The 13541-nt window shown below is 41.2% G+C and overlaps 1 protein-coding gene across 5 annotated transcripts in view; it reads right to left on the reverse strand.

Moving 5' to 3' along the window:
• Nucleotides 1–13541, reverse strand: part of SNCAIP (synuclein alpha interacting protein) — a 266108-nt gene that overhangs the window by 18248 nt on the left and 234319 nt on the right. For 4 of the 5 annotated variants that reach the window (XM_056537348.1, XM_056537346.1, XM_056537347.1 and 1 more), the window contains 3 exons: nucleotides 9250–9330; nucleotides 4328–5369; nucleotides 121–191 (listed from right to left, as the gene is read on the reverse strand). In XM_056537348.1, the coding sequence (XP_056393323.1) occupies nucleotides 121–191; nucleotides 4328–5369; nucleotides 9250–9330 (1194 nt within the window). The remainder of the gene's footprint in view (nucleotides 1–120; nucleotides 192–4327; nucleotides 5370–9249; nucleotides 9331–13541) is intronic. The other variant, XM_056537349.1, reaches the window with a different exon arrangement.

Raw genomic sequence — 13541 nt, forward strand, 5'->3', positions numbered from 1 at the left:
GAAGGGCTGAATATATTCTACTTAGTTGATTTATGGTTTTTACATAATAAGAGATTAAATGGATATGAAAAAAGAATAAGAAAGAAGAAAATCAATTGAGTCAACACCACCACCACATACCATGCATGATTAGGAAGAAGGTCCTCAAGCAATGCCATTGAGGACATTTTGGCAGAGCAGGTGCAAGGTTCCTGGGAAACGGCAATATACAGGTCAGTACATGCAACATGCAGCATGCTAATATATACCAAAGTCAATTACATGTTGAAGTGCTTGTAATACAACCTGCACATGAAAGTAAGAATCTAACTGCTTATATAGACATAAAGTATCTCACATTAGTAAGTACACCCCTCACATTTTTGTAAATCTTTAATTATATCTTTTAATGTGACAACACTGAATAAATTAAACTCAATGCTACAATGTAAAGTAGTGAGTGCGCAGCCTGTATAACCGTGTTTAATTTTGTGTACCCTCAAAGTAACTCAATACACAGCCATTAACCCCTTAAGGGCCAAGCCCATTTTGACCTTAAGGATCAGGCCAATTTTATTTTTGCGTTTTAGTTTTTTCCTCCTCGCCTTCTAAAAATCGTAACTCTTTTATGTTTTCATCCACAGACTAAATATGAGGGCTTGTTTTTTGCGAGACCAGTTGTCCTTTGTAATGACATCACTCATTTTACCATAAAATGTATGGCGCAACCAAAAGAATACTATTTGTGTGGGGAAATTAAACAGAAAACCACAATTTTGCAAATTTTGGAAGGTTTCGTTTTCATGCCGTACAATTTATGGTAAAAATGACGAGTTCTTTATTCTGTGGGTCAATACGATTAAAATGATACCTATGAATACATACTTTTCTATTATTGTTGCACTTAAAATAAAACTGCAAATTTTTAACCAAATTAGTATGTTTAAAATCCTTCTATTTTGGCGACCTATAACTTTTTCAGTTTTCCGTATAAGCAGCGGTATGAGGGCTCACTTCTTGCGCTGTGATCTGTACTTTTTATTGATACCACATTTGTATATAACATTTTTATATATATATATATTTTTTTTTATAAAATGTGACAAAAAAGCAGCAATTTGGGATTTATTTTTTAACCTTCACGCCGTTCACAGTACGGGATCATTAACATTATATTTTAATAGTTCGGACATTTATGCACCAAATGTGATTTATTTTTTATTTTTTTACACTTTTTGAGTGTAAAATAGGAAAAAGGGACATTTTTCATTTTTATTGGGGGAGGGGATTTTTCTAAATTTTTTGAACTTTTTTTTGAACTTTTTAAAACTTTTTTTTACTTCTTTTTTTTACACTTTTTATGTTCCCATAGGGGACTATTTATAGCAATAACTTGATTGCTAATACTGTTCAGTGCTATCCATAATAGTGCTGATCAGCATTATCAGCGATCTTCTGCTCTGGTTTACTGGAAGGCAGATTAGAGCACAAGAAGCCGGGAAGGCGGCGGAGCCAGGTTAGCTAAACTGATCTCCGCGGCGTTGCCGCAGGCGATCAGATCGGCATAAAGTGTAGCCACACTGCCGCAAATGCCGTGATCTGTATTGATCACGGCATCTGAAGGGTTAATGGCAGACATCCGCGCGATCAGCTATCAGCAGCCAAGACCTGCCACGCATGACCTGAGCATCGCTCTGGTGCTCGCGGTCATGTACAGGGTGTAAATGAACGTCCTGGTGCACATAAGTACGGCCACATCAGGATGTACATTTACGTCCTTGGTCGTTAAGGGGTTAATGTCTAAACCTTGGGAAAAAAATGAGTAAATTCCTAAGTGGAAATGTCCAAATTGGGCTCAATAAGCCATTTTCCTCCCTAGAGTAATGTTACTCATTGGTGTTACAAGGTCTCAGGGGTAAATTAGGAGCAGGTTTCATAAATTTGGTGGTATTGCTCTTACAACCTTTAATACCGGTCACTGGAAGTTTTACATGGCACCTCATGGCAAAAAAACTCTCTGAGGATCTGAAAAAAAGAATTATTGCTCTACATAAAGATGGCCTATGATCTAAAAAGATTGTCAAGACTCTAAAACTGAGCTGCTAATGGTGGGCAAGACCATACAGTGGTTTCACAGGACAGGTTTCACTCAGAACAGCTCAGACCATACACTGCAAACTGCATTAAATTAGTTTGCATGGCTGTTGTCCCAGACAGAAGCCTCTTCTAAAGATGACGTACAAGAAAGACTAAGGACATGGATTACTCTTACCATATTCTGTAATCCGATGAGACCAAGAAAAACTTATTTGGTTCAGATGGAGTCAAGCGTGTGTTGCAGCAACCAGGTAAGGAGTAGTGTTGCTCGCGAATATTCGCAATACGAATTTTATTCGCGAATATCGCATATTCGCGAATTCGCGAATATTCGCGAATATAGCACTATATATTCATAATTACGAATATTCGTTTTTTTTTTTTTCACAGTACACATCACAGTGATCATCCCTCTCTGCTTCCAGCTTGTGTGGTGTAAGAAGGCTCTAATACTACTGTATGAGACCAGCGTGCGAATGTTCGCATATGCGAAAATTAGCATATGCTAATTTTCGCATATGCGAATTTTCCATTATGTTGATTTTTGTATATGCTAATTTTCGCATATGTTAATTTTCGTATGCACGAATTTTCGCGTATGCGAAAATAAACCAAGAATATTACGAATATGCGAATATATGACGAATATTCGTCCATATATTCGCGAATATTCGCGAATTCGAATATGGCCTATGCCGCTCAACACTAGTAAGGAGAACTAAGACAAGTGTGTCTTGCCTACAGTCAAGCATGGTGGTGGGAATGTGCACTCACTACTTAACATTATAACAGACTGTCATTTCTTCAGTGTTGTCACATGAAAAGATAGAAAAACATATTAACAAAAAGGTGTACTCACTAATGAGTATGAGAGATACTGTATATAATTAATTATCCTTAGCTTAAAGAGGTTGTCAGATATTAAACACTGATAAAATATCTATGAGATTGCAGGGGAGGTCCATCACTAGAAACAACATCTCTTATAAAGGAGTAATATTTCTTCATGAGTAGAGTGTCCCGCGATCTCTCTTGCAGAACCCCCTGTCATCTGCTGCACGGAGCAATACAGGGGCCAGAGTATCGTGATGTTACGATCCCACACCCTCAATGCAAGTCTATGGAAGGGGGGCATAGTGGCCGTCATGCCCACTCCCATAGACTTGTATTGAGGTGGCGGGGCCGTGACATCATGATACTCCGTCCCCTGCATCGCCCTTCATCAGGCACGGGGGTGCTGCAGGAGAGATTGTGGGGGTTCCCAGCGGTGGGAGCCCAGTGATCAGACATGTCTAGGGGAGAAGTACCGCTTTAAATGCAATACCACATACCAAATCTGGTGCTGTGTCAGAAAAGCCAAATTACACCTTCATTCTCTTGGTCTATGGAGGTCCCAGCAGGTGGAACCCTATTAATAACACAGTGATTGATATCCCTCTTCATTGTTAAACAAATAACATTTTAGACTGTAAAGTGCAGATAACCTTAGTTCCATGAACATAATAATGGAATAAAAGTTATCGGCACTTTATGACACTCTTATGTTCTGCGGTCGCCTCTTTCATGTGTGGATCTATATATAATCCCAGATACATTTTGAGAAAGCAGGCAATAATAGGTGTGAACAAGCACTAGGATTTTTAAAAGTGAGCTAAGGTACAATAATGTTGATATAATAAAAGAGAAACTGACAGCTGGTTCATGTGCAGTAATACACAGAGTTATAGTGTGGGTGAACCAGATTAAAATGATGTATTACTCACCCGGATTGGTGATGCCGTTCTTGAGATAAAGCCGGTATTAGCCTGCATTGCTAGTATAGTAATTACCTCACTTTGCACAATGGAGGTAGGAGCTGGCATACACCGAATCCCTGCCTCCTCCACTCTGCTCACATATGCCCACCCACCTTGTGAATATTTATGGAACCCCCTTTGTCCATGTAAGCACGAGGTAAACGGGCATATTGAAGCAGAGGGGGTGGAGACAGGGATGCTGGGTATGCAGGGATATCCAAATGGGTGGCCAAATACAGGTACATATAGCTCGTCTAAGGCTAAATCAAGCCAAGAAAGACAAAGAAGGACACACCTGTATGTTTGTTTAGAATGAGATTTCTGACAAAAAAATATGCCTTTTTTTCTCCAATAAATAAGCTACTATAGGAACTCCTGACTATAAAATGACTTTAATATACATAGACTTAATAATCTAAAGTTGTTTAAGAAGAACCACTCTTCTTCACACTTACATTTTTGCTTTTCCCCTTTGAATGGCTTGAAGGTGATGCCTTTGTGTCTCCTGATTTTCTGCTTAATGAGGAAAATGACAGCGAAGATGAAGACGACGATGTTTTGACGGGATTTCCAGACTGAGTATTATTGTTGTTGTTCTGGTTTCCACTAAAAGTCTCCATAATGGATCGAAAAGCACCAAATGGTTTTTTATGTTGTTCCCCAACTTCACCATTAGATTGGGACTTCTGAGTCTTTCCACCATCTTTGTCTTTACCTTCATTTAGATCTACCTCAGTCTGTTCCACTTGAACAATTGGGTCCTCAAAGGTCACCCTGAGTTTTAGATTTTGTGAAGTCCTGCGTTTTGAAGAAGGAGATTTTAAAGCACTTTTAGGGCTTGTTGCTTTTTGTGCAGAAGAACTTGTAAAGTCTGTGGAACCTGAAGACTGAGGTATGCTCCCTGTTTGGTACTGAGGTTCATAGTCAGGGTCACTACTTTCAGATGTTGGTGATGGACTATGGCCATCCACAGATTTAGATTTTAACCCCAAAACAAACCGTCTTCCTGCAGTGTTTGACTGTGTATGCTTTTTTATCATCAGCTGAAGAGCTTCAGAATTTTCCACATTTTCTACTATAGGCTGTGGCCTTGGCTTATCAGCTTTTCTAATGGGTGTATGCTTTTGATCCTCTGAGTTGTTGGAGTCTGTATCGGACTCACTAAGAGACCTTTGCATCAGTTGCCGTAATCGGGCAAGCTTGAACTCTCTTTTTTCCAGAGGGATCCGTTTACCACTCTTGGATGATGTCCCATCTTGGAATTCCAGTGACAATTTTTCAGGACTGGTAACATTGTCTGCCAAGTCTTTTCCTAATAACTGTCGCAAAATCTTATCAGACTCTTCATCTAGCGCTCTACACCTAAGTCTGCTGGGAGCTGATGTGCTTAGTAATGGATAGCTCTCATGGATGCCGTTAAGTTTATTTTTCTGTGTAAGATCCTCAAATTCAAGTGTCTTCCGCTGGGGACTCCCTGAAGCAGGGGATGATGGGGAACTGCGAAGAAGATAATATAGTGAACGCAAAGAATCATCACCCTGAATACATTTACTATGATTTATTTTATTTTATTTATTTATATAGCGCCTACAGATTCCGCAGCGCTTACAATTATGGGGTACAAACAAAGACAAGTATCAGACATAATATTACACAATAACTATTCAAACAAGAGGTGTGGGGATATGTTGAGGATATGTTGAGGCCAATTAGAGAATGTTATAGGCCTGTCTGAAGAGATGTGTTTTTAGGCCACATTTGAAACTATGGATGTTGTTGTTGAGTCTGAGGGATTGAGGTATAGCATTCCAGAGAACTGGTGCAGCACAAGTGAAGTCTTGGAGACGGGAGTGAGAAGTTCGGATTATAGAAGATGTTAGTGTGAGGTCATTAGCAGATCGGAGAGAACGTGTAGGATGGTAGACAGAGATGAGAGAGGAGATGTAGGGAGGTGCAGCATTGTGGAGAGCTTTGTGTGTGAGACTGAGGATTTTGTACTGTATTCTGGACTGAATTGGTAACCAGTGTAGTGACTGGCACAGGGAGGAGGCGTCGGTGTAGCGGCTGTAGAGGAAGATGACTCTGGCTGCGGCATTAAGGATGGACTGGAGAGGAGAGAGTTTGGAGAAAGGAAGGCCTATTAGTAAAGAGTTACAGTGGTCGAGGCGGGAGTGAATCAAAGCAATAATGAGAGTTTTAGCAGTTTCAGTAGTGAGAAATGGGCGGATTCTGGAAATGTTTTTGAGATGCAGGTGACAAGAACGTGAAAGGGACTAAATATGGGGAGTGAAAGACAGATCAGAGTCAAGTATATTTCCAAGACAGCGAGCCTGCTGCCCGGGAGTTATGGTAGTACCACATACCGAGATGGAAATGTCAGGGTTAGGTACAGTATCAGTTGATGGAGAAAAAACAAGAAGTTCTGTTTTAGAAAGATTTAGTTTCAGATATAAAGAGGACATGATGTCTGAGACGGCAGAGAGACAGTCACTGGCATTCTGTAGGAGTGCAGGGGTGATGTTGGAGGAAGAGGTATAGAGTTGGGTGTCATCAGCATAGAGGTGGTACTGGAAACCAAATCTACTGATTGTTTTTCCAATGGGGGATGTGTAGAGTGAAAAGAGTAGAGGACCCAGGACCGATCCATGGGGAACCCCGACAGCAAGGGGAAGAGGAGAAGAAGTAGAGCCAGAAAACGAGACGCTAAAGGAGCGGCCAGAAAGATAGGAGGAAAACCAGGCGAGAGCAGAGTCCTTGAGACCGATGGAGCGGAGACTACTGAGGAGGAGTTGGTGATCCACAGTGTCAAAAGCCGCAGACAGGTCCAAGAGAATCAGTAAAGAGAAATTGCCATTTGATTTGGCCGTCAGAAGATCGTTAGTGACTTTGTTTAGGGCCGTTTCTGTGGAGTGAAGGGAGCGGAAACCAGACTGTAAGAGGTCAAGGAGAGAGTTCTCGGAGAGATAGCGGATAAGGCGGGAGTAGACCAAGCGTTCCAGGAGTTTGGAGATAAAGGTGAGATTTGAGACGGGTCGATAGTTGGCTGCACAGGATGGGTCCAGAGATGGTTTTTTCAATAGTGGTATGATAGAGTGTTTGAAGGAGGAGGGAAAGACCCCAGAAGAGAGGGAGAGGTTAAAGATTTTAGTTAGGTGACAGCTGATAGCAGGAGAGAGACTGGATGAGGTGTGAAGGAATGGGGTCACTAGAGCAGGTAGTGGGGCGCATGGAGGAGAGGAGCCTGGAAACCTCATCCTCCGTTACAGGCTCAAAAACTGAGAGCGATGAAGAGGAGACGTGGCTGGGAATTGAATCAGAACTTTTAGAGTCCATCAAGTTCAACTTCTAACCCTACTGTGTTGATCAAGTGGAAGGCAAAAAAGAACCCCTTATGGATGCTTACTCATCAGATTACTCCTAAGACATCTTTTCTCAAAATGAAGTAACCCCAAGCTTGATAACCTGTCTTGGTACTGTAATGCACCCTTACAGCGCTTAGTATTATCTGCAAATATTTAAATTCTATTTTGTAATCCCTCTACAAGGTCATTAAAAAAAGTATAAAAAACAGAGAACCTAATATTGACTTCTGTGGTACCCCACAATTTACTGTGACCCAATTAGAGTATTAATCAATAACCACCCTCTGTTTCCTAATACTGAGCCAAATATCCTCTCTTAGTCCCAGCATGCTGATTTTATGTGCTAACCTTGTGTGGAATAGTATCAAATGCCTTAGAAAAGTCCAAATATCCACAGCTCCATGCTTTTAACTAGCTATAAGGGGCACAGAAATGCCTACAGATATACTAATCTAGACACACCTGCTAGGGGTACAAAGATAGCAGTTGTGCTCAAAGGACTTTAAGGCTATTAATGTTTTTTGTTTTTTTTTGCTTATTTTTTACTTCTCCATATTTTTTTTTTATGTTGTTCACTTTTGCTTCTACATCCTCTAAATTGAGAATGATATAGCAATTCTATACTTAGGGAGAGCAGAAATGGTAAAAAAAAATATGTTTTACATGTATCCATTAACCTTATTTCTGGTCTATAAAGAATATGCCATACTATTAAAATTAGAAAATTGTTCCAAAGGCTGAAGGTTTGGCACCTTGTTGTAAAGCTTCTGTCCTCGGGTTACATTCTGTTAATGGGTTTTCCCTGCACATACAGATCTGTTCTGTAGCTCTGGTTATATTACACTATAGCATGCTAGATGATGAGGTCCTTTACTGATCACCATCTCAACTTAATGGTGTGCTATGATGGTAAGGCTTCCCCCCGTATATATGTGCTAAACAAATAGTCAATGTATTAAAAGACCCATAAGTGAATTTCAAGATGTGAAATCCTAGCCTGTGATAATGTACACATTATATGCAAGACTTTGAGAAGGAAGTAGAAATAAAACTAAGCAAAGATCAATATTTGAGCATACAGCACTTGGGGCCTATTTTTCACAGCCCATAAATTATATACACCTCTATTTAAGGGTAACAGAGATATTTAAGGTAAAGTAAAAAGTTAAGTATAATACAAGTATCTACCCAAATATATTAGGCCTTGTTCATTCTAGCATTATGACTTCTGTTATAACAGACATGACCACTGTTTTCTGATGGATTTAGACAGACATACCATTGACTTTAATATGTTCTGTGAAGGTTCTGGTGTTTTTGATAGGAAAAAAACATGAAGCTTGACAGAAACCACATTGTGCTTGCTGAATAAAGTGTTAATAAAGCATAGGTGAAAGTAATATCTGGAATCTGATTGATATATTGACAAAGTACCATTGTTAGTAGACGGAAAACTATTGCCATAACTGCCATAAACAAGCTATGGAAACAACAACACACAAGCTTTTTTTTGCTTCCTTTTCTTTTTCAACATCAAAACTTAAAGGGGTATTCCGGGCAAAAATATTTTATCCCCTATCCAAAGGATAGGGGTTAAGGTGTCTGATCGCGGGGGGCCCACTGCTGAGACCCCTGCGATCTCCCTGCAGCACCCACATTCTATGCTGGGACTGCGTCTCTAGTTTCGGAAACCTCTGGGTTTCCGGGACTGGGGATGTGACGTCACGCCACGACCGCTCCATTCATGTCTATGGGAGGGAGCGTGACGGCAATCACACCCCCTCCCATAGACATGAATGGAGGGGGCGTGGCGTGACGTCACGTACCCAGTCCCAGAAACCTGGAGATTCAGCACGCGGGGGGGGGGGGGGGGGGGGGGAGTTGTGCGGGGTCTCAGCAGCGGGCCCCCCGTGATCAGACGCCTTATCCCCTAGGGGATAAAATATTTTTGCCCGGAATACCCCTTTAAATCTTTTTTCTCTCTAGTAGAAGAGGAACAGGTGGGGTTCTAGTACCTGGAGGATGTTGGCAGAGACCTCTGGGCTTCCAGTAGCTGTTGGAGATGCGTCTGTAAACTGATCCGCTCTGCCGTCTGCCTGTAAATAAAAGACGGCATTGCTTTTATAAGGAAACATCTTGACTTGATTTTGCTGTCACATTCCCAATAATACAGTACTGGTCAATAGAGCTGTAATTGCAAACAGACTGTCTCAGGGGTCCTGTAGACCCTTTAGACATATTGGAGAACAGCAGTCCTATAATAGTATAGAATGGAGGCACAATGACATATAGCAGTAAATGCACAACATTCGTGTTGGGCAGCACTATGTAATACAGCTTGCTGATGGGCGCAGGTACAGATCTAAGCACAGGAGCATCATGACACTCCTCTGCCTACTGCATATCCTATGGACTATAATTATTGGTTTGGAATACTAAAAATATGTGCAGCTAGACTGTACAGTAACACATCACCATACAAATTGGTTAGGGGCTGTATACATACAACAAGAAATTCATTCTGTACCTATGGAGTAGTTTCTGAAGCATGTGGATTAAAGGGGTACTCTGGTGAAAAACTATTTTTTTTTTAAATCAACTGGTGCCAGAAAGTTAAACAGATTTGCAAATTACTTCTATTTAAAAATCTTAATCCTTCCAGTAGTTATCAGCTGCTGTATACTACAGAGGAAGTTCTTTACTTTTTGAATGTCTTTTCTGTCTGACCACAGTGCTCTCTGCTGACACCTCCGTCCATGTCAGCAACTATCCAGGGCACGAGCAAATCCCCATAGCAAACCAATCCTGCCCTGGACAGTTCCTGACATGGACAGAGGTGTCAGCAGAGAGCACTGTGGTCAGACAGAAAAAAAAATCAAAAAGAAAAGAACTTCCTGTGGAGCATATAGCATCTGATAAGTAATGGAAGGATTAAGATTTTCAAATAGAATTCATTTATTAATCTGTTTAACTTTCTGGCACCACTTGATTTAAAAAAAAATGTTTTCCATTGGAGTACCCCTTACATGTTTTAGACAACGTTAAGTTCAATGTAACAGTTACCAGAATTTGGGGAACAAATCTGCCATGTGTAAACAGCTTCAGTGGAGATGGTTTTTGTGAGACCAGTATAGGGGAAAACTGTTCAGGATTATTACTGACATCCAATCAATCCAGTAGACAACTATCGGGATCATAATGTGTGACATTTATTACTACTACTTCTTCTATATCTGCTACTGCTGGTATTACAATGAGAAACAATAACTCATTCACAGACAATGACTAACAATGTGTTAAAGAAAATTCATATTCTAAGTCATGGTAGTACAGGGTTGGGTTGCACAGGGTTGTACCATGCTAGCCATCAAAAGGCTCCAGAATTGTTTAATGATTCCTTTTTTTTGGCTACGATTACAGATACAAGGTTTCAGACCAGCTAAGGTATGTTCCTCTGCTTCACTTTAACAAGTTTTTGCCCTCTGTCCCCATAGGAAGCGTTTAGTTAAATAATAATAACTTGAATTACTTCTGAACATTATTTTGCGCATTGCTATTGTATACATTTATTGATAAAAAAAGACGGACTGTTAACGAGTAGACATGCCTCAACTATGCACTCATATAGATTTTACCCAGTTAGCAGACTTTAGAAGGGAACACATCATTGGACTGGGAGATGCAGGATGTCGTTTTGATGTTTTGTGACTGAACTAGGCCGTTTTGACCAAGCTGTTAGTAGGTGTTGAGAGCAGGGGTTACATGAGGGAACCGACACACATGGCAAACAGCCGAGACAGACCAACAGTAGAGAGGAAATTTGGTGGTCACTGCACCCATTACAGGTCTTTCCAATGACAGCCAGCCACCATCGCCTTTATTTGCAGTGGTGTCGTGAACAAGAAACTTGGACTGCTATGGACTGGAACCACATTGCCTTTAGCGATTAATCAAGGTTCTGTTTATGAGCTGGGTTTGACTATGAAGAAAGGGATGAAAATAAACAGTCATCTCACAATTTGAAGATTCAATTTCTCACATCACGGAGAGTTGCATGTGGAAGCACAGAGAGTAGCTGGGCCGGATCTCAGGTAAAGACACATAGTAGAAAAAAAATAGTGGTTCCAGCTCACATAAAAAAAAAAAATTATATTTAATCCATCTATTAAAAATTTGTACAAAAAACACAGTAATAAAAGCCAAATGAAATGCTGACGCATTTCAGTTTATAAATAAACCTTAATCATATGCTGCTATGATTAAGGTTTATTGATAAACCGAAATGTGTCGGCATTTCAGTTGACTTTTATCAGTGCGTTTTTTGTCCAAATTTTTAATGGATGGATTAAAGATTTATATTTTTATGGGAGCTGGCACCACTATTTATTCCTACTTTGAGCATGAAGGCCTTGTGGTTAGCGCTTCAATCCTGCCTCTACGGTGGAGCAACAAACTACCCCAACTTCTGGTGTGATATTTCTGGTGAGCCTTCTAGTCATTCTAGTAGTGATACAAGGGACACTAACAGCTCAGAGATATGTGCAGGACATCCTGCAGACATGGAAGGCTTCCCACTAGCATTTTTAACAGGGTAATGCCCACCCACACACAGCAATATCTCTGCCAGATTGCGACCCTTCTTAGGCCACCAGATTTTTTTTGTCAAGCATTAATGGGGAGCAGGCTTTGGCGACCTTCTTGCAGGCAGGATCTGCAGGCACAGCTGCAACATCTGTGGTAGGCAATTGTGCAGCAGGATGCTATGAGGAACCTTTATGCCTCCATGTCCAACCATATTCCATCTATTATTCATGCTAGAGGCTGCCCAACACTAGAGCCTCCTTTTATTTGTACAGCTGTCTACAATAATCTTGTATCTGTTTGCTCTAATATTCTAATAATTTTTTGTCAGTAAGTGTATTTATATTCATCACCTTTGCTACTTAAGTAATATATACTGTATGTTATGGATTCCTTGCAAGTGAATAACATATAGTTGCTTTTTTATTTTTCTATGTTTTTGAGTTGAGGAGCAACTCCAAATTATTCTACTGGTTTTAAACTCAAAAAACCCTCCATCTACACTGTTATAGAATAGCAGACCAGACTAGATATTAAGCAAACATATGATCTACAGCTTTCTTCCCAATTTGTGCATTGTCATGTCAGTAAAAGACCTTGGACACTGCTCAAAAAATAAAGGAAACACTTAAACAACATGATGTAACTCCAAGTCAATCACACTTCTGTGAAATCACACTGTCCACTCAAGAAGCAACACTTCAATTTCACATGCTGTTGTGCAAATGGAACAGACAACAGGTGGAAATTATAGGCAATTAGCAAGACACCCCCAATAAAGGAGTGGTTCTGCAGGTGGTGACCACAGACCACTTCTCAGTTCCTATGCTTCCTGGCTGATGTTTTGGTCACTTTTGAATGCTGGCGGTGCTTTCACTCTAGTGGTAGCATGAGACAGAGTCTAGAACCCACACAAGTGGCTCAGGTAGTGCAACTCATCCAGGATGGCACATCAATGCAAGCTGTGGCAAGAAGGTTTGCTGTGTCTGTCAGCGTAGTGTCCAGAGCATGGAGGCACTAGCAGGAGACAGGCCAGTACATCAGGAAACGTGGAGGAGGCCATAGGAGGGCAACAACCCAGCAGCAGAGCCGCTACCTCTGCCTTTGTGCAAGGAGGAGCAGGAGGAGCACTGCCAGAGCCCTGCAAAATGACCTCCAGCAGGCCACAAATATGCATGTGTCCACTCAAACGGTCATAAATAGACTCCATGAGGGTGGTATGAGGGCCCGACCTCCACAAGTGGGGTTTTGCTTACAGCCCAACACTGTGCGGGACATTTGGCATTTGCCAGAGAACACGAAGATTGCAAATTTGCCACTGGCGCCCTGTGCTCTTCACAGATGAAAGCAGGTTAGCACTGAGCACATGTGACAGAGTCTGGAGACGGCATGGAGAATGTTCTGCTGCCTGCATCATTCTCCAACATGACCAGTTTGACAGTGGGTCAGTAATGATGTGGGGTGGCATTTCTTTAGGGGGCTGCAAAGCCCTCCATATGGTTGCCAGAGGTATGCTGACTGCCATTAGGTACCGAGATGAGATCCTCAGACCCCTTGTGAGACCATATGCTGGTGCTGTTGGCCCTGGGTTCCTCCTAATGCAAGACAATGCTGGACCTCATGTGGCTTAAATGTGTCAGCAGTTTCTGCAAGAGGAAGACATTGATGCTATGGACTGGCTCGCTCACTACTCAGACCTGAATCCGATTGAGCACATCTGGGACAT

The sequence above is a fragment of the Hyla sarda genome, chromosome 1 (assembly GCF_029499605.1).
Source record: "Hyla sarda isolate aHylSar1 chromosome 1, aHylSar1.hap1, whole genome shotgun sequence".
Taxonomy (NCBI): domain Eukaryota; kingdom Metazoa; phylum Chordata; class Amphibia; order Anura; family Hylidae; genus Hyla; species Hyla sarda.